At 39.0% G+C, this 22,153-nt stretch overlaps 1 protein-coding gene across 1 annotated transcript in view; it reads left to right on the forward strand.

Annotated features, from left to right (window-relative positions):
• Window positions 1-610: 610 nt before the first annotated feature.
• The window catches only part of CCDC30 (coiled-coil domain containing 30), a 58,837-nt gene continuing 37,294 nt past the window's right edge, over window positions 611-22,153 (forward strand). Inside the window, exons 1-2 of the mRNA XM_006886604.1 lie at window positions 611-697; window positions 14,375-14,495. Of these exons, the coding sequence (XP_006886666.1) occupies window positions 611-697; window positions 14,375-14,495 (208 nt within the window). The remainder of the gene's footprint in view (window positions 698-14,374; window positions 14,496-22,153) is intronic.

A 22,153-nucleotide genomic window follows, 5' to 3' on the forward strand; every position in this document is an offset into this window, starting at 1 on the left:
CATGGTGCTGCCAATCATTGGTCCATAGATAGGGTCGCTGTAAGTCGCAGGCTATTCTGTGGCACACACCAATAACAACCTGGTAGCTAGAGCTAGGTCTAAAGTTCAGAAATCCTGATACAGAACCTTTAAAAAAAAAGCGATCTCACAAAATTTATGTTACTTTATCTTTCTAGAATGAAGTTGTTGTTATTGCAGTTATGCGTTGTCGAGTTAGAACCGACTCATAGCTGACGACGCTCCAGCGGGTTTTCAGAGGTAGTAAATCCGGAGCAACTGATGGATTTACACCGTTTTGTCTTTGGGTTGGCAGCGTAATTCTTCGTCTTCATAGAGAAATAAACCCAAAGTCACCGATACTAACTCTAAGTAAAAGGTTATTTGAGAACTATGATGTACTGTGACAAAACACGTTATCATCACAGCTGCCAATACTTAAATTGTGCCTTTCTGGGCGCCCTTATCGTTTCACACACACGGTTACCATCAGGCCTCTCTGGTCTCTAAAGTCAACAGAACCAGCTGTACTATGGTTACTGCTGGAACGGCTCCACCCACAACCCAAAAGCCAGTAGTATGCTCGCTATCGGAAGGACAGACTCTAGCGCCAATGGTGTGCGTCGTGTCTACTGTGGCAGCCGGAAGAACGCTAGTGCGTCTCTGCGGCAAAAGTGGTTGCTATGACGACGAGGGCTTGGTACGCACCTGCTGTTCGCGACCCGGGACTTGGTAATAAGTCTTGGCAGAAGATTTCCAGGTTGGTTTGTAAAACCTGGGCCTCAGCCCGAGGAGGAATAGCACTTTTGCCCTCTCTTCAGCATCATTCCGGATTTTCCCGCCTATCTGCCCAGTATGACCTGAAACTAGGATAATCCTCCTGCCTTGGCCTTTCTATCTATCCCAAGCTGGCGCGATTCCACCCAAAGATGAAATTGTGCGTTTTCTCTGAGCCGAGCTGCCACTGTCATATTATAATAGGCTGCTGCTCTGTTTCATAGTGGCTCTGTAATACCTACAGTAAAGTAGGAAGGCGTTCTTTTGGCTCACTTTGCGGGTGAAAAGCTTTACCTAGGAACCTCTCCTGGAAGCCCAAGCTACGGATGAAGTCTGGGAAGCGCAGTTGTTACCTGGTTCAGGCCCCATGAACGAAGAAGAGCTTTTCTTTGTTGATGTTCATCGTTCACCTTGATTCCTGATGAGATTGTGAAGGCCTTTTAGATCTTCAGCGTCAGACGTCATCAAGTCAGTTACCTTCTGCCTTTCAAACACAACTTCATTCACTTCTCTCCTCATCCCGGTCATCTTCACTCTTCCCTGTGCACGCTGCAAGTTACTGATTGTCCATTGTCTCCATCTCTGTCATCTGTATGCCACCTCTGCTTTCCTTTAACAGTGCTTTGGATAGTTGAGAATTTCACCTTGTGCAGCCCTGGGATCATGGGGAAGATGTTCTCTGCACTATGGCCAGCACGCTGTGTTGGTTAACCTAGAGACATGTACAGTGGTAACTATAACAATTGCTGCAGACTTGGTGGGTTTTGAAAGTACAGGAGGGAAATGCAATTTTTCCAACCTTTTTCAGGCTTATATTTAAAAAAAATGAATAAAACTGCTAGACATAAATTTTAGTGATGTGTTCTTGCATTTGAAAAAGCCATTTAAAGTGATCATGTAGCAGGAATTTCAATTTTAAGTCTAGATAAACCTGAGGTATGACAAAATTTTCTGGAGATGCTTGAAAAAGTTCTTATGTTTCCTCTTCATGTTTTTAATGAGAAAACATTCTTTGTGAGGTAGGTCAAGAAGTAGAAGAGTAAAAGTATTTGAAAATAAGATTTTGGGTGAAGAAGCAAGTTCAGTGGCCCCAGGATGATATTAACAGAGGACTTTAGAGTAAGATTTATTAATATATACAGTGCTATTTCATCTTATATCAGCTCAGTAAATATTAATGTGACTTTTTAAATTAATTTTAATGAAAGTTTACAGAGACTTAGGGTTTCCATTCATTCATTGTTGCACTTTTCCCCCCTGCTCACCGCCTCCCCATCAATGTGTCTTAAACTATACATTTTTTCTGTGTCTTAATATTTATTTTTCAGGATTCAAGTTTAGATGTAAATCTATTTTGAGGCAGTACAAAATGTTTGTGTTTTTAACTTTTAAAATTGTAAATTAAAGTTTACAGAGCAAATTAATTTTCTGTTACAGACTGTATACTTTTTGTTTCATGCTATTGATTGCATTAACAGGCATTTTTTTTTGTTTGTTGTTTTCTTAAAGCTGGAATGATTTGAATATTTTTAACATTGGGGACAATTGAAGAAGCTAAGCTTTGCTTTGCTCAGAGACAGAAGATGTCAAATGTCCTGATACCTTCACTGTGGTTGGAAAGCAGTTGCTGAGAGAGAAAAGATCAAGTATTACTGTACACTCATTTTTTTTAACCTCTTCCCATTTAGTTTTCTTGGACTGTACCTTATTTGGTTTTGACAGTTTTGCCACCACATTCTTCTCATCTAGAAGTTTTAGGTGGCTTAAAAACATTACAGGGCTTTATAATTTTTTTAGTTATGTGCCCTTAATCCCACTACTACTTTTCTTTGAGTGACTGGTGGATTTGAGCTACCTTAGATATGCAGCATTTGTATTAGCACCTACCTTGTTACAGACTGTGTTATCAGAGCTACCCTTACTCTATATGTTGTTGATACGTGCCATCAAGTTAGAAATGACTGATAACTGACCCTCCAGCAAATGTTCAAAGGCAGTAAATCACATGGGAGGAGATTGCCCATTTTTCTCCTGTGGAGCATCTGTTGGACTCAAACCACTTATCTTTGAGTTGGCTGCAGAACTCCTTACTGCTAGACCACAATAGCTCCCTTAATCTATAATGTACATGTTGTTAGATGCTGTTGAGTACAACTCATAGTGACCCTATGAAAACAGACCTGAACCCTCTATCTCATGCCATCCTCACAATCTCTGAAAAACTCAAGCCCATTGCTGCAGCCACTGTGTCAATCCACCTGATTGAGGATCTTCTTTTCTTTCACCAATGCTCTACCTTTCCAAGAATGATGTCCCTCTCCAACAAATAACCTCTCCTAGTAATATATCCAAAATATGTGACATGACTCATCACCATTTTTGCCTGCAAAGAGCACTCTATCTGCACCTTCTCTGAGACACATCTGTTTTGTTCTCTTGGCAGTCAACACTCTAGCACCTTCTAGTTGTTGTTAGGAGTTGTCTAGTACTACAACTCACAGTAGCCCTGTGAACAACAGACCTGAATCTTGCTCTATGCTGCATATCCTCGTAATCTCCGATATGTTCAAATCCACAGTTTTAATCACTATGCCTATCCATTTTTTAAAAAAAATTTATCAATTTTAATGAATATTTACAGAGATTTTGGATTTCCATTCATTCATTGTTGCATTTTTTTCTCTACCCCTCCCCCCACCCCCAGTTTGCTCCTCTCTTCGAAAAGCAAAAGATAAACTCCTTCATTGGTATACAATCCCCCCACCCCAAATGCACTCCACTATGCAACCTTAATTCTGGATTCCTGTGATAACCATAATACCCTATCATATATCGCTTTTAAACTGTCCTCTCCCTCATCTGTTTCAATGCAGTCTACATAATCTATCCAGTTTGCCTATCCATTTTGTTGAGAATCTTCCTTTCTTTTTCTGACCCTCTACCTTTCCCAGAATAATGACCTTTTTCTAAGAACCAACCTTTCCTGACAACATACTCAAAGCATATGAGACTATCACCATTTTTGCCTCTAAGAAATACCTTGGTTGTACTTCCTTCCAGAAAGAATTGTTTGTTCTTTTTTGGGTTTCTTTGGGATGCTCAGTCCTCTTCTCCAGTACCACAATTCAAAAGTATAGGTGATTCTTCTGTCATCCTTTATTGTCTAAATTTCAGATGCATAGGAAGCAAGTGAAAATACAATGACTTGGATTGGGTGCACTTTAGTCTTTAAACTGACATCATTGTTTTTTAGTACTTTGGAGAGGTCCTTCACAACAGATTTTTCTCAATACTGGATTTTAAAAGTGGTTATGTGTAGTGTCTAGCCTGATAAAAAGATACCATGTCACAACAAAACACAACATAAAATCAGAATGCTAAATTTGTTAAGTGATTTGTTTTCTACTTTCCAAACACTTGCATATGAAAAGGATTCTTGTCTTACGAGGGTGTCTGATGCTCTTTGAACACCACTTCTCACTTACTAAAGCTAGTGTTCTTTTTTTTAAAAATCAAAGTTTATACAGAACTTGGATTTCCATTCATTCATTATTGCACATCTTCCTCCCTGCCTCACCCCAGTTCACTTTTATCTTAAAAGAAAAAGTTCATTGCTGTAAAACCACTGTTCTTAATGATGCTGATGCATCCACAATCCTGCCAACTTCCCCTTACCAAAGGATACAGTGAACTCCTAAGAGTCTGCATAGTTTAATAGGAAAGATAAATCACTGAAGTGCTAGATCTGTGCAAGTCCATGGAAAGCATGCTGGGTGAGTGTGGGTCCCCGCTTTCAGCCAGATCTACGTTCAGAAATCAAAAGATGAATCAACAAGTAAAAGAGCACATAATAAAATAAGGACACATTTGGTGACAAAGTTTCAGAATCTTTATCAGAATTAAAATTATAAAATATCATTGGAAAAATGGTACACGTTAGGCCCACTTACTAACATTTTCTGTTAATTGGAAATGTTGGTGAAATCATCAGTGAAAACAGAAAACAAAACAACCCAGCAAATCAAATATGGTTTACAGCATAAGAACTAGAGGTAAACCTGTTCAAATGCCATCTTCAAGCTGATTAGCTGAATGGTCTATTTTACCTCAGTTTCCTCTTCTGCATCATGAGGATAATAATTGTGCCTTTCTCTTGGGATTGCTGTGACAATGACTATTTCTATATATATTAAGGGTGCTTGACACAAGCTCTGTGAGCCTTTGTTGTTGCTGTTGTTATTGTAAGTCTGATTCCTGGTCTGGAAGAGAAATACCTTATGTTGCTCAGAGATCCATGAATTAACCTGTAGACAGTAAAGCTAATTGGAAGCAGGAGTGGCATCCACTTCCTAAACAATATGCCTCTGGAAACTATGAACGTTGATAAAGGACAGTAGTTCTAGAAAGGCTTCAGGTCTTTTGTTTATAGGGTTGCTATGAGTCGTGCTCAACTCAATGGCAATCAACAACAACAACAATGGTTAAAGAGTTGTGCTGCCAACCCAAAAGTGGCACTTCTATGGCAGGTGGAAACACCAGCAGTTCTTTGAGAAACAGATGGGCAGTCTTCTCTCATGCAATTTATAGCCTCTGAAAACCTGCTGGGCATTCAGCTGTGAGTTGGTTCCTAGTCTTCAGCAATGAGTTTAAGTTTAATAAACATTAGCAAGAGAATAGTATTATTGTGTATTTTTCCTGGCATATACAACTAAGAGTTCCATGTGAAGAAAGCCATAATATGGATTAGACATAAGAGCATTTATATTTCAAAGTTTAGTTTAAACAATGCTGATTAATACTAAGAATACTGATTAGACTTTAGAACATTTGTATTTCAAAGTTTAGATTACTTTTAGATACATTACTTTTCCCCCAATTACCTAATTAAAATCTGGGAAAATTATTAGTTTTACATAATGTAACATCATTGCAAGCAAAGAAAACTGAATGTTCAAAGTCATAGAAATGTAAGCAGAATATAGGAATCAGCAATAAGTAAGTGCTGGCATAAAGAGCTAATGCCAATGAATGGTTGATGATAACCAGATTGCGAAAATTCTTTGGTACCTAGCTGAGAGATTTTAACTCCACCCTGAAAGCAATGGGAATATTAAGCAGCAAATGATTTGTATTCAGAAAAATGAATCTGGCAGCTTTGTGGCGTAAAAATTGGATAAGTGTCAGACTGGCAGCAGGAAGATTAGTTAAGAATGCTGGCACACTAAAATGGGCAAGAAGTGAAGAGAGCCTAAACTAAGGCAGCAACCTTAGACATGGAAGGAAAGTCTAAATAGAAAATGATAAAAAGAGATAGCGTCTATAACTCAGTGATGAGGTGGATATTGGAGTAGGATGACCAAAAAGAAGAAGTCAATGGTGACTCCCACGTTTCTGGCTTGAGGGAATGGAATATATTGATAGTTACTTTATTAATTGTTGAATAAATAAGGAGTAACAGGTGTAAGGGAAAGATAAGTGAATTGTTTAAGGTGAGTTCAGGAGACAATTAGATGTGTATTGATCTTAAACTATATTTGTTATGTATAGCCCTTTTAAAAGCTGTTGTTTTTTTTTAACGTGTCTCTCTTCATTCTGTTTAAAGAGAAGGCATAGGTAACAGTATTTGTTCTCCTGCTTACAACCCATTCCTGCCACAACTAACTAAGTGAGGGTCATAGCAAGGGTGCAATTTATTAGGTAAGCAACAGTTAATTGTCTTTCTTTCAACAATTTGAAATGAGAAGTAAAGAGAGAGAAATTACTTAATTTGAAAAGTCACTCAGGCCTGGTTGTTGTTGTTAGGTGCCACCAATTCCAGTGTGACCCATAGCAACCTTGTGAAAAATAGATCTGAACCCTATTCTATCCTGTGCCATTTTCATACTTCCTGGCACATTAGAGCTCATTGCAGCAGTCACTGTGTCAATCCACCTGGTTGAGGGTCTACCTCTCCTTCACTGACCCTTTCTGAGCTCCTTCTAAGGAATAGCCCCTCCTAGAAACATGCCCAAAGTATTGGGGTAAAACTTCACTATCATGGCCTCCAAAGAGCATTCTGGCTGCACCCTCTCCCAGACACATTTGTTGTTTTGACAATACATGGGATGTTCAGCACTTCTCTCCAACGGCACAACTCAAAGGCATCATCAATTCTTCATCTGTTATCCTTATTAATTGTCCAGTTCTGAGATATAGAGCAAGTAATTGAAAAGATCATGGCCTGAGCACACCTTAGTCTTCAAACTAACATCATTGCTCTTTAATATTTTGAAGAGGTCCCTGACAGCAGACTCTCCCATAACAGTACATCTCCTGGTCTCCTAACTAATAGTACCAAGGATGTTGATTGTGGACCCAAGCAAGATGAAACTATTGACAGTTTCAATCCTTTCTCCATCTATCAAAATGGTGCCTATTGGCCCATTGGTAAGGACCTTTGTTTTCTTAATGTTGATGTATAACCCATATTTAAGGCTGTAATCTTTGATCTTCTGTGGCAAACATTTCCAATCCTCTTTATTTTAAGTAAGGGTTTTGTCACCTGCATAACACAGGTTGTTGATGAGTCTTCCTCTGATCCTGATACCACATTCCTCGTAGAGTCCTGTTTCACAAATTATTTGCTCAGCATGAGTATAGAGGTAGGATACATCCCTAATACACATGCATCCTGATTTTAAACCATGCAGTGTTGCCTTAGTCCATTCATATAGCAGCTTCTTGATTAAGGTATAGATTTTATGTGAACACAGTTGTTATGGGATTCCCATTCTTCTGAATGTTAGCCATAGTTTGTTGTGATCCATACAATCAAATGCCTTTGAATAGTCATAAAATACAGATAAATATGCTTCTGGTATTCTCTGCTTTCAACCAGGATCCATCTGACAACAGCAGTGATATCCCTGTTGCCACAGCCTCTTCTATACCCAGCTTGAGCTTGGAATATTCAATACATTTCTGCAACACTACACTTCAAAGGCATTGTTTCTTCTTTTGTCATCCTTATTCACTGTTCAACTTTCTGGTGCATAGGAAGCAATTGAAAATACTGTGGCTCAGATCAGGCACATTTTAGTCTTTAAACTGACATCCTTGCTCTGTAGCACTTTTGAGAGTTCATTATGGATAACATTGAGAAGAAAGAGAATCCATGTAGCCCTGGAAATGAGTGAATAAATAGACTGCAGATAAAGGTCCATCCTGTGGAATGGTGGTCACATCTAGGAGATACAATAAATCATGCACATAGATGTTCACTTGAATCTTACCCTGTCCTTTTGACCAGTAGCCTTCTCATTTTACATCCCAACTTGTCCTTCTCCCTCCCAAGCCTCAGATGCCAGTGATACAAAGATACTCTCAATATCCTCAACATTTTTCTTCCTCTGACATGATTCTCCCTCTTCACTCCTGTAACACCGGAGTTACCCTATTCTCCTGGTGCAAGCAACAGATGGTACAAGGCTTCTAATAACTCAGTTCTTTATTTTCTAATTGCCACCAATGTTTCAAAACAACCTGGGACTTTTTAAAAACATTTTTGGTGACTGAATGCTTTAATGGGATAAGTTTGAATTTAGAGGCTTTTTGAGTGCAAAATACAAAATTCAAAGATGTAGCACAAAAAAACCCAGGGAGTGCTTACATGTTGAAATGAATAGTGTTTGAACATACTTAGTTAAGTACAATTTTTACCTATTTCGTTTTTAATGTCTCTACTACTTATTGCTGATGGGTAAGAATTGACTCACAGCTGACCCTTCAGTGGGTTTACGAGGCTATAAACCACAGGAAAGGAGGTTATGATTATTCTCCCTTGGAACCACTCACTGGTGGATTCCAAGGACTGGAGAGATGCAGACTCTGGTTTAGCAGCATAATTCCCTAAGAACTATGCCACTCAGAACTCCCCAATTTGATTATTAGAAAAATTAAAATTACACATCTACCTTTCAGTGTATTTCTACGTTTGACTACAGGTTTTTTTAAAATTAATTTTAATGAAATTTTACAGAGACTTAGGGTTTCCAGTCATTCATTGTTGCACTTTTCTCCCTACCCACCCCCTTCCCCCAATTCACTCTTCTCCTTGAAAACAGAAAAAAAAACCAAAAAAAACTCTTTCATTGTTATGGAATCCCTCCCCGCAAGTCCACTCCACTATGCAGCCCTCACTCTGGACTTCTGTAATGACAAGAATACCCATTCATACATCCCTTTTAAACACTTCTCTTCCTCATCTGTTTCAATGCGATATATATCATTCCTCCCCTCCTCTGTCTTCCCTCAACCCTGATGTCAGTCCCATTTTACAAATGTGGCCCCATGCAATATTTGTCCTTTTGTGACTGAGATATTTCACTCAGCATAATGTCCTCCAAGGTCATCCATTTTTCATAGTATTTCATGAGTTCCTTGTTTTTCAATACTGCATAGTATTCCATTGTGTGAATATACCAGAGCTTCTCTATCCATTCATTTGTTGATGGGCACTTAGGTTGTTTCCAGCTCTTTGCTATTGTGAACAAAGCCTCTATAAACATGGGTGTGCATATACCTGCATGGGTTGTAGTTATGCTTTCTTTAGGGTATATTCCCAGTAATGGAATTGCTGGGTCAAATGATATTTCTATTTGCAACTTTTTGAGAAAGCACCATACTGTCTTCCATAGTGGTTGCACCATTTTACACTCCCACCAACAGTGAATAAGGGTTCCAGTTTCTCCACATCCTCGCCAACATTTGATGTTTGCTCTTCTGTTTAATTTTGCAATTCTGACTGAGGTGAGATGATATCTCCTAGTTGTTTTAACCTGTGACATTTTGATGCATTTCCTTCTTTTTTGTTTTCCTTGTGGGCTTAATGTTGATATACTAGTTGTAATACTTGGTACCTGTATTTGAGTAATAGTTGTATTAACATGTCTTCGTTGTATGGGTAGCATCCTGTCACTCACAGCATTGTACTTCAGAATAGATATGTAATGTTCTTTTTGACTAGGAATGTAATACCATTCTTTGTCAATTTTTCATTCTTGGTATAATCATATAATTTATCCAAGTGGCCAATGTCAGTCTACCTCAATTCACTAATGTCTAGGGTGTTGATCATAATGCATTCTATTTTCTTTTACCTGAAACTTACCCTGTCCTCTTGACTGCCAAATCCATCTTGGAGGAAGCATGACCAGGGTGCTCCTCAGAGGCAAGGATGGTGAAATTTCATCTTATCTGCTTTGGGCATGTTGACAGGAAGGGTCAGTCCTTGTTAAAAAAAAAACAACAACACTGTACTTGGAAAGGTAGAGAGCCAGAGGAAGAGAGAAAGGCTCTTAATAGGATGGATTGGCACAGTGACTGTTAGAATGGGCCGGAGCTTGTTGAAGATCATGAGGGCGGTGCAGTATAGGGGAAGGTTTAGCTCTGTTGCGATGAGTCATAGTTGACTTGATGGCACGTAACAGCAGCAACAGTTGTAAAAAAGAGGGCTCTGGTGGCCTAGGGGAAAGGCATTGGACTGCTAAGGCTGTTTAAATCCACCAAAAGCTTCAAGGGAGACAGATGGGCTATCTTCTTCCTTGTGTAAGACAGCCTCTAAAAACCGCCTGGAGCATTACTTCTGAGTTGGTTCGACTGGAAGGTGCACAGCAACAGATATAATACACTTGCATTCTGCTTCTTCTGTTAAGTTTTTCTGTATTTCCAAATAATCCTCATAGGATTCTTTGTTTTTGAGTTATTTTGGCCTCTCTGATACACAGTGCTATAACTATGATGCTCAGAGACCTTGTCAGAGAAAAACCTTAAGTGGTGACCTGATAATGGGTGTCATAAGAAAAAATACAGTACATTTAATAGAGTATAGATTCAAACCTGCTACATTTTGCTTTCAGGATATTAGACGGTTACTAAAATTCTACCTATTCACTAAAATTCATGGGAATAATTCATGGGAATTTTAGTTCCTGGGGAAATTATAAAGCTCTAGAAATCATAGTAAATCAAAGGAGAGAAAACAATGAAGGTAAAATGTTTGCATTTTTAAAAGTAAAATTGAATATAATTACTTGTATGTACTGTTCACAGTATGTTAATAACCATTCAAATCATTACAGTTTGTGTCAGATAAACCTGTTCATAAGTAATGTTTTCTTCATACAGCAAATCCTATTCACAGTAACATTAGAAGTACAGATGACATTTTATCAGCTAACAGGTATCTTTAATGTTGTAGTAAAGTTATTACATAACCTTATTTGTTTTCCCTTTAAAAAATTAAAGACAATATTGATGGCAAACTTAGTTCATGATTTATAGGAGAACTGAATGACTTTAGAAGTCAACAAATCATGCAGACTCTTTGATTGTTATTGTTGTTGGGTACCATTGAGTTGGAACTGACTCATAGCTGGCAATTAAGCTCACAGGAAGAGATTTTCATCCTTTTCCCACAGAGTAGCTGGATTTGAGCAGCATAAAGCATAACTTCTTACCAGTAGGCCACTAAGGTCCCTTCATTAATAATTCCTTAGTAAATAGTAAATGGGGACTCCAGCATCTAAATGCAGCTGTTGATAATACAAAAAAAAAAAACAAACAAAAACCCTATAAAGTGCTGAACGGCTGCATATCTTCTAAAGTAAGAAATATTCCAGTGAGCTTTGGTAGTATGTCCAAATCCATCATCAGTTCCACAGGAAAAAAGATGAGCAGTCTCCTTCCATGCAATTTACTGTCTCTGAAAACCCTGGAGGGTCAGCTGTGAGTCAGTTCTGACTTTATGATATACAATAATAATAACAACAATAAGCAACTAGACCTTCCTACTCTTTGTAGAGAATCTCATTCTAGGCAAATGCATATATCCTTATTCGTGTGTGTGTGTGTGTGTGTGTGTGTGTGTGTGTGCGCGCGCGCGCGCGCTTGCTTACTTTCATACATGTTTTTTTTTTTTAATCAAGGAAAATCTTCTATTAGAAGGCATACTTCACCTTATCAAGAAAGAATCTACTTGATGCCTTGGAAGAAAACCTGTATTTTATCTCGTGCTTATATTGATACAGTGAAGACAGACTGAAGATTACTACCAGAAAGACCAGAAAGTTAGAAGAATTTACAATAAAGCACATGGAAGAAACAAAAGAAGTAAGAGCCAGCAACACAAAATTTTCAAGATATCAGTGATTTTGCTTTGTCTTTCACAAAACAGCCACATTTGAATATCACTGTGTAATTTTACAAAGCACTCACAAATATGCTATTCACATGAAAAAAGACAGCAATAGTTGTGATTTCTTATAGAGTGCCTTCCCAGGGTACTATCAGGAGATGACTGCACATCCAAGCTGGTCTGTTCTCCTCGTATTTTCTCTGCTATGAGTTGGCATCTAATCAGTTATCTGATTTCTAAAGTTATAAATAAAAATGTACTTTCTATAAAATAAAAGCATTATGGTATAATCATAAAATGTAGAGTATGAATTTTTGTGTTAATCAAATGGGAGTTAGTAAGTCCCTTTTAGCACTGTCATTGGGCAAGTTTCTTCTGTGGTTTTTACCTACATTGTGAATTCGATCTTCTCCTCTCCTGAACCTTTCTAAGTCTACTCATTTATGAAATGGGAAGAGAATAGTCCACATAGAGTGGTGGTTAAAATTGAATATTTGATGCCATCTATACGTTCGTATTTATTAATTGCCTCTGAAAACCCACAGGAGCATCAGCTCTGGTTTGGTTCCAACTCAATGGTACACAACAGCAAGAAGTTGTTGTTTGTTGTTATGTGCTCTTGAGCTAACTCCAACGTATAGTGACCTTATGTACAACAGCTCTAAATCCTGCTCTATCCTGAGCCAATTTCATCATTTCTAACACACCTATCCCTATTCCCCTAGTCATTGAGTCAATCCATCTCATGCAGTGTCTTCCTCTCTTTCATTGTCTCTCTACCCTTGTAAGCATGATGTCCTTCTCCAAGTACTGGTCCCACTTTACAACATACTTAAAGTATGTCAGAAAGAGCTTCAAAATGCTTGCCTCCAAGGAGCAGCCTGGTTTCACCATCTCCAGGATGGATCTGCTTGTTATCTTAGCAGCTCATGGTATACTCAATACTCTTCTCTAACACCACAGTTCAAAGGTATTGATTCTTCTTCTGTTATCCTTAGTCATTGCCCAGCTCTCTGATGCATAACAAGTAATTGCAAAGACCATGGCCTGGATGAGGTGCTCCTTAGTCTCTAGACTGACACCATTGCTTTTCAGCACCATGGACAGGTCCCTGGCAACAGATTTTCCTAATGCAATTCATCTTTTGATTTCCTGCCTGTTGGTGCCACGAGTGTTGATTGTGAATAACAAAAACAAAAAATAGTGTTGATTGTGAAGCCAAGCAAACTGAAACTGTTAACAATCTCAATCTCTTTATCATCTATCTTGATGCTGCCAATTGACCCAGTGGTGAAAATCTTTGTTTTCTTTATGTTGAGCTTCAATCCATATTGAAGGCTGTAGTCCTTGACCTCCTGCAGCAAATGCCTAACGTCTCCTCAGTTTCAGCAAGTGAGGTTGCTGAATGCAGCTTGCTGCATAAAGCAAGTTCTTGATGAGTCTTCCCCCAACACTGATGTCACGTTCCTCTTCAGAAAGCCCAGTCTCCTAGATAATTGAAAAGGTATGGAGATAGGATGCATCCCTGGCATACAGCTTTCCTGACTTATGCAGAAGAATTTCATGAAACAACATATCATTAAGAGCCTGTGGTGATGAAGGAGGAAGTTCAAGCTGCTCTGAAGGAATTGGCAAAAAAACAAGGCCCCAAGAATTGAAGGCATACCAATTAACATATTTCAACAGATGCTGCCCTGCATGCACTCACCAAATTGTGCAAAGAAATCTAGAGGACAAATGATTGAAAGGGATATATATTCATTCCCATTCCTAAAAAAGTGTCCCAGCAGAGTGTAGTAACTACTGAACAATATCATTAATATTACATGCAAGCAAGATTCTGCCAAAAATTATCCAAAAAATGACTGGAATGGCAAAACATCAGATAAATGCCATATAGCAGGCTGGGTTTAGAAGAGACCATGGCACTAGGGACATTGCAGCCAATGTTAGATGGATTTTAGCTGAAAGCGGAGAATACCAGAGGAATGTCTGTGTTTCATGGACTATGCAAAGGCATTTGACTGTGTGGATTACAACAAAACTGTGGCTGACTCTGAGAAGAATGAGAATTCCAGAACACTTGATTGTATTTGTGCAAATCCTATACTTGGAACAGGAAGCAGTCATCAGAACAGAGCAAGGAAATATTGCATGGTTCAAAATCAGGAAAGGTGTGTGTCCTTCATACAGTGCCTGGCAATTGGTACTGTTCCTGAAATTTGTTGTTATGTGTCATCATACCTGTGTTAAACACAGTATCTAGCAGGAGGATGGTTATGAAGAGAATCACACTTAAGGAAAGATGCGTTCTATTTTTCTCATAAATAGTTTAGTGGCCACTTAATGTTCTTTCACCTCTTTTTAATATGTGTTAAAATATGATCCATGCCCTAAAAGTAAGAACATATATTATTTTCTTTTCAGGTGGAAAATGATGCAATTGAAGTCTGTAACTTAATGGAAAAAAGACAAAAAATTACTCAGTGTTCTGAAAAAGAAAACAAACAGCTTACACATGAATTTAAATCACTCAAACTCAAGCAAGGTAATTTGTTTACAACTTTCCAAAAATATAAATCTTATTCGTGGTCTTTCTCTCTTATGCCAAAACCACTGATGTCAAGGCATCAGTTTTTCTTTAGTCTTCCTTATTTATTGTCAAATTTTCACATGCAATTGAGAATACTGTGGTTTGGTGATACACAACCTTAGTCCTCAACATGATGTATCTACTCATTAGCACCTTAAAAGAAGTCTTCTGTAGCAGATATAGGACTTGATCTTTGGAAAGTAGGTAGTAAAAGGTTTGGGAAACCATGGCTATGGAATAACAATCTATGCGAATATTGAAATCACCAAGAATGTTAACAGTATGGGTGGATGGCTTTTCTTCTTGGTTCAGCAGTACTCACTCACGTTTTACATAAGGATAATAATAATTCCTACCTTACAGAGTTATTGTAAGGATTAATAGCAATCTGTATCTCACATTCTTAACACCATACCTGTCACATAGTGAGTGCTCAATAAAAAAGAAGGGTGTGATCATGTATAAACCCAAAGTTGGGTCCTTAGTAAAATTTTAAAAATGATATACCCTTACTTTCCATTATAATTTAAAAGTTATGTAGGGAAAAGAATATTCCCTACTTTTGAGAACTTATTTTGTACTACTTCTTTGTTATTGTTTCTGAATATCTTAGAGAAGTAGAGAGAAGAGTATAAATATAATTACACAATTATCATACAACTGTGTTGCTTTCATATGTTGTTGTTGTTGTTGTTATGTGCTGTCAAGTCACCTGCAACTCACAGTGATCCTACGGACAACAGCCCTAAACCTTGTTCTATCCTTTGCCAATCTTACTGTCTCTGACACACCTACCCCCATTACCCCAGTCACCGAGTCAATCCATTTCACTGAGGGTCTTCCTCTCTTGTGCTGTCCCTCCACCCTCCCAAGCATTATGTCCCTCTCCAAGGATTGGTCCCTCCTTGCAACAGGTCCAAAGTATGTCAGATGAAGCTTCAGAATCATTACCTCCAAGGAGCAGCCTGGTCTCATCCTCTCTAGAATGAACCTGTTTGTTCTCCTAGCCGTCCATGATATTCAATACTCTTCTCCAGCACCTCAGCTCAAAGACATCAATTTTCCTTCTGTCATTCCTAGTCATTGTCCAGTTTTGTGATCCATGGAAAGTGATTGCAAAGACCATGGCCTATATCAGGTGTACCTTAGTCTCCAGATTGGCCTTGTTGCTCTTCAGTACTTTAGAGAGGTCTCTAACAGCAGACTTTCCAAATGCAATTTTTCTTTTTATTTCCTGGCTGCTAGTCCCAAGAGTGTTGATTGTGGAGCCAAGCTTTAGCCAAACTAAAGCTGTTAACAATCTCAATCTCTTCACCATCTATCCTGATGCTGCCAGTTGACCCAATGGTAAGAATCTTTGTTTTCTTGATGTTAATCTTCAATACATATTGAAGGCTGTAGTCCTTCACCTTCTGCAGCAAGTACTTTGTTCGGGTCCTCCTCAGTTTCAGGAAGCAGGGTTGTGCCATTTGCATAAAGCAGATTGTTAATGAGTCTTCCTCCAATCCTGATACCACATTTCTCCTCATAGAGCCCAACCTCCCAGATAATCTGTTCCGCCTATAGATTGAAAAGGTATGGAGCTAGGACACATCCCTGACTTTCATATATGTCATAATAATTTAAAACTTTCAATTATTATGTGATTAATAACTCATTCTATATTTTCTAGCAAGCTATTTGCCCTCATTTCATTTTGCTTCCATTATTTCTTTATAACAGAATCCCAAGAGATTGAAGAGATGTTGAATCAGGAAGGTTTGTCTGAAATAGCCTTGTGCAGTTCCAGTGAACAGATTGCATATTTACTGGTGGAGAGAAGTACACTCTTGAAGAAACTGGAACTTATGGACTCCAAGCAAAAGTCACAGAGATACATGAGCGATAATCTACAGAAAGAATTTCCACAGGTATTCCATAATGAACAAGACAATTGTCAGTCTGCTTTTAAAATACATTAATTCTTGCATTTATCATTCATTCATTAACTTTTCAAGAAGCCACATTTAATTAATAGTGCTAAAGTAAACAAAGTTGGAGGTACTGTATTTCCTGGTTTCAAGACTGTCATGCTATAATAGTTTAAGAAATATGTAAGATTAAGGGAATAGAAAGGAGAGTCTAGATAGGCCTATATATGCTTGGTCAATAAATTTTTTAAAAATATAATACATATAGTATTTTAAGTGAATGTTTACATAACTAAAATAAGTTTCATATAAATTGTTCTATAACATTGGTTACAATAATAACAATTCATCAGCATTCTTATTATTTCCATTATGTTCTTTTTCTATTTATTATGGTTGATCAGTTTTTTTACAAAGGTACCAAGACAATCCAATGGAAAAATGATCATATTTTAAGCAACTGTTTTGAAACAATTGGATATTAGATGAAGAAAGACAGACTATCAGCCTTTATTTTATTAAAAAAACTCTGGTGGGCCAGTAGTAAGGGGTTGTACTGTCAACCCTAAATCACAGAGTTCAAATCCACCAATTTCTCTGTGGTAGAATGATGGGAAGTTTCCTCCTGTACAATGAATAGCTTCTGAAAACCCACTGGAGAGGTAACTAAGAGTCTTTTCAGTCTCAGTGGCACCTAATGAAGCAATGATGGACAAAATGTGAAAAATTCTCAAAAAATGGATAACATAAGAAATAAAACTTGTATTCTACAGTGAAGATTTGATAAAATGTTATAAATAATGGCATTATACAATTGTAATTAATGTAATTCAACAAAATGTATATGAGTAATTGAATGAAAACTAACTTTTAAAAACTTTGTACAGCAAATCTACTTCTTACTTAATGACAAGAAAGTGCCAAGTGATGGAATGAACTACTCAAGACTTCAGTTAGTCAAGAGTTAAAGGGAGAGGAACTTATTGTTGAGTGTCCTCCAGACTGTACATCCTCCTGGCTTTTAGTGAGAAGTTTCTTATTACATAAGCAGTATGTTTCCTTCCTTATTTTTCTGTTTCTTTCCTTATTTCTTGATCTTCCCTGTTTTCCATAACCACATCCTTATTAGAAGACTTCAGCGGGAGAATCAAAAGCCTTTTGTCTTGTGCCCATACGTGCTTAGGGAATTTGTCCTGATTCCATCCTTTACACTCTATTGTTTTAACCCAGGAAACTCCTGCCTTGGTCAGCTTAACTCCTACAAACAGCTGTGTCATGGTTCTTTCTTTCAAATTCACAACAGTACTAAGATATATGTGACTGCTTTGTACATAAACACCATCCATCTAACAGCAAAAAGTACCAGGATTCCAGGCAAGACTAATACTATGCATCAACATCCTGGGACATTATTTTCAGTGGTTTGGCAGTTATGTAATGTAAATTAACAGTTATGTAGCCATATGATTTGTCAGTTATGTAATAATACTATCATCTTGCATTTGTGTCTGATGTGGTAATTTTCCATTTTTACATAATGCCAACTTTTCACATAATGATTTGATCTTTGGAACTTAACTATGTTGATAAGTGAGGGATGCGTGTATAGTACATTGATTAATCTATTAGAGTATTATATATATGTGTGTGTGTGTGTTGTAGGAGTAGATATAGGAGTTGATATGGATTAAATTGTGTCCCACAAAAATTCTCTTGTAAATCCCAATCTCTGTTAGCTGACACACAAGAATATCATGAAACATCATGTTAGCAAAAGGCAATGATGATGGGGAGGAAGTTCAAACTACTTTTAAGGAACTGGCAAAAAATAAGGCCCCAAGAATTGATGGAATACCAACTGACATATTTCAACAAACAGGTTACAGCCTGGACACACTCACAAGGTTGTCCCAAGAAATCTGGAGGACAACTACCTGGCCAATTGACGGGAAGAGATCCATATTTATTACCATTTTTTTAAAAAAGTGATTCCAAGATGGCAGTGGCAGCAGAAACAACATGGTGAGATTTCAGAGCAGTGGACCACATGGAGGAGGGCTACCATGGTCTTCTACAGACCTCTGTTTATTGATAATTAAACAGTTAAACAATTGATTACTGGTCTTCCCTATGGATCAAGGCTCAACATCAAGAGATCAAGGATTCCCAGGGAGGAATGGGTGAGTCCTGTAGTTCCCACCCCCCTGCTGCCGAACGCATGCCACTGAAGCTCCATGAGGCTACCACTGCCAGACCCCAGGGATTCCCTCACCTGGGATGGACAGTGGGCACCCCGCCTCCCGCTGGTGCAGTGGAGCCGCCCCACTGCAGCAGAGTGGGCTGGTTCTGGGGAGAATTCTTGGAGCCAAGATGGCGGTGGCGGCAGGTTGGGGCTTCCCTGGGCAGGCCAGAGAGGAAAATTACCAATACATGGATAGATGAGAGTCTCTGTGAGCTGTTTACAACTCAACGACATTTAACTGTGGCAGCATGTCCAAGACGGCAGATATGCTCAATGCACTGCATCTTTTGATCGGCTGTCTGCCCTTTCCAAGAACTGTTTAGATCTGGGGACGGGGAGGGGGCATTCTGTTCACTTCTCTCAGGTTTCCTTCTCCACTTATAAAGGGGGAGGGCAGTGACACCTACATCAAATTACAGTATGACCACTTATTGGGGGGGTAATGGTGGCGGTACTGGAATTGGGGATGCTGTCCCTGGCCACATGGTCTTCAGTGAGGTGCAGGGTCCGGACTTAGGGGGAAGAGTTTTGGGGGGAGTGTGCCAGCCAGCCCTGGGGGTGTGTCACCCGGCCCATGGGAGTTGCCATCTGGCCCTCGGGATGAGCTCCTCAGCCCTCGGATTGTACCATCCAACCCCTGGGCAGAAAAAAAATGCCTAGGGTATACAGAGAATTTTATCGAGGCTACTTTCTTCTATCCTGTCCCCCAGTACACCCATAAGTAACACCTCCAAAGCCCTTCTATTTGTAACTCACAAGTTTGTACTCTGTAGATTTGCTCCCTTTTCTATAGGTAACCTTAACACTGAGTTTTACTCCAGACCTGACCCTGAACCCTGTTCCAGAGACAAAAAGGAAATACAATAGCCAGTTAAGGAAGCAAAGGAGGATGGAGCCTCAGGGTTCAGTCAGCCATCCCCACTGGACCCACTTGGGAAAATATTTTGCAGTCCAGAGGGGAGTAAATGTCAGGAATATATCTTCTAAATGAATAAGAAGGCAAGCTGCTTCAACCCAAGACCACCCATAAGGTAATAAAGTGTGCTCCCTTTCCCTGTTCACATCAACGCCCCTGTTCAGCATGAAGAAGCCAGAGAATCTGCGCCCAATTCCCAAATGAGAAACCCACAAGTGAAAAAGACAGTTTATTTCATCACCATTGGACTATGCTTACCATTGCCGTGAATCATCTGGTCCCCACTGGATCCTTTTCATTTCCTTCACCTGTTTCCCCCACCAACCAAATTGTGCAGCCTTGCAACTGTATCCCTGAAATTTTCATCCCTGCCCATCCTCACCTTTCTGTTCCCAAGCCTCACCTCCGTGTATCCCCAACATGGTTTTCCCAATAAAATGTAAAAAAAAAAAAAGGTGATCCAACAGAATGTGGAAATTATCAAACAAACAATATCGCTAATATCACACACAAGCAAAATCCTGCTGGAGATTATCCAAAAGCAACTGGAACAAGTACATCAACAGAGAACCACCAGAAATACAAGCTGGGTTTAGAAGAAGCTATGGCACTAGGGACATCATGGACAATATTAGATGTGTCTTAGGTGAAAGCAGAGAGTATCAGGAGTGTCTATCTATAATTCATTGGCTATGCAAAGGTACTTGACTGTATGGATCACAACAAATTGTGACTAACCCTGAGAACAATGGGAATTCCAGAACACTTAATTGTACTCATGTAAAATCTCTACTTGAACCAGGAAACAGTTGTCAGAACAGAGCAAGGAAACACTGCGTGGTTTATATTCAGGAAGGGTGTGCATCAGGGATGCATCCTATCTCCATACCTTCCCCCCTCCCCCCTCCCCTCCTCCCCCCATGACTTTTTAATCTTTATGCAAAACAGATCATTCAAGAGGCTGGACTTTATGAGGAGGAATGTGACATCAGAATTGGAGGAAGACTCATCAACAACTGTGTTATGCAGATGACACAACCATACTTGCTAAAACTAAGGAGGACCCTTTAAGGCATTTGCTGCAAAAAGTCAAGAACTGCTGTCTTCAATATAGATTGAAGCTCAACATCAAGAAAACAAACAGACCCACCAACCTGGAATTGAAAACAGTGACAATGGCAGACGTGAGGCAGAGGGAAGATATGGATGGGGCGCTGCCCAAGGGAGACAGGCTGTTCCCAAAACCAAGGCCCTCCCTGTTCTCTGGGGTTGGCCGGGATGTTCACAAATAGACCAACCAGTCTCACAACAAAAGTTTCAGGAATACTTCTGGACCTCCACAAGAAAAAGGCTGATATCTCAAACATAAAATGGACAAAAGACATTGAGAGAGCTTTCACAAAGGAAGATGAATAAATGCTCAAAATCACTAGCAATAAGAGAGATGCAAATCAACACCACAATGAGATACTGTCTCACTCCAATAGCAGTGGCAAATTTTAACAGGACAGCAAGTAATAAATGTTGGAGAGGATATGGTGAGATAAGAACTCTTATACATTGTTAGTGGGATTGTAAAATGGTACATTCTGGAAGGCAGTTTGGTGCTTCCTCAAAAAGAAATTCTGTATGATTCAGCTATTCAAATACTTTGAATTTACCCTGAGAAAATGAGAGTTGAGACACAAATTGAGACTTGTACACCAATGTTCATAACAGTGTTATTCGCCATCACAAGAGCACTGAGACAGCCCAGATGCCCAACCACAATCTAATCGATTGAGAAACTATATGGTACATTCATACAATGGAATACTACACAGCATGCAGGAGCAGTGATTTTGTAAATTACTACCTAACATGAGATGGACTAGAAAGCATTATGCTGAGTGAACTAACTCAGTCCCACAAGTACAAATATTGTATAAAACCATTATTGTAGTATGAGTATGAGGATCCAAGGGGAGGGGGAGAGTAGAAGCAAAGGAGTGAGGATGGACAGGGAGTGAGGGTGGTGTTAATCATAGGGTCTCACAATGAGTTTGGGAGAGGAGGGTGAAGGAAATGGCAAAATTCCTATGTGTAAAACAATGTATTTGAACTGTGTTAGTAGATCAGTATAATAATGGATATCATTGCTCCTCAGAACTCTGGAGAAATACTTGACAACAGATTTTCCTAAAGCAATCCATCTTTTTTATTTTTCTGACTGCTGGTGCCTAAAGTGTTGATTGTGGAACCAAGCAAGCTGAAGCTATTAACAATCCCAGTCTCTTCTCCAACTGTCGTGGTGCTGCCAAATTGGCCCAGAGGTGAGAATCTTTGTTTTCTTTTTCTAAATTATTATTTAGACTGAGATTGTTAACAGCTTCAGCTTGCTTGGTTCCACAATCAACACTTTAGGCACCAGCAGTCAGAAAAATCAAAAGATGGATTGCTTTAGGAAAATCTGTTGTCAAGTATTTCTCCAGAGTTCTGAGGAGCAATGATATCCATCTAGAGACTAAGATGCACCTGATCCAAGCCATAGTCTTTGCAATTACTT

The sequence above is a fragment of the Elephantulus edwardii genome, unplaced genomic scaffold (genome assembly GCF_000299155.1).
Source record: "Elephantulus edwardii isolate Elephantulus edwardi_28Jun2011 unplaced genomic scaffold, EleEdw1.0 scaffold00049, whole genome shotgun sequence".
Classification (NCBI taxonomy): domain Eukaryota; kingdom Metazoa; phylum Chordata; class Mammalia; order Macroscelidea; family Macroscelididae; genus Elephantulus; species Elephantulus edwardii.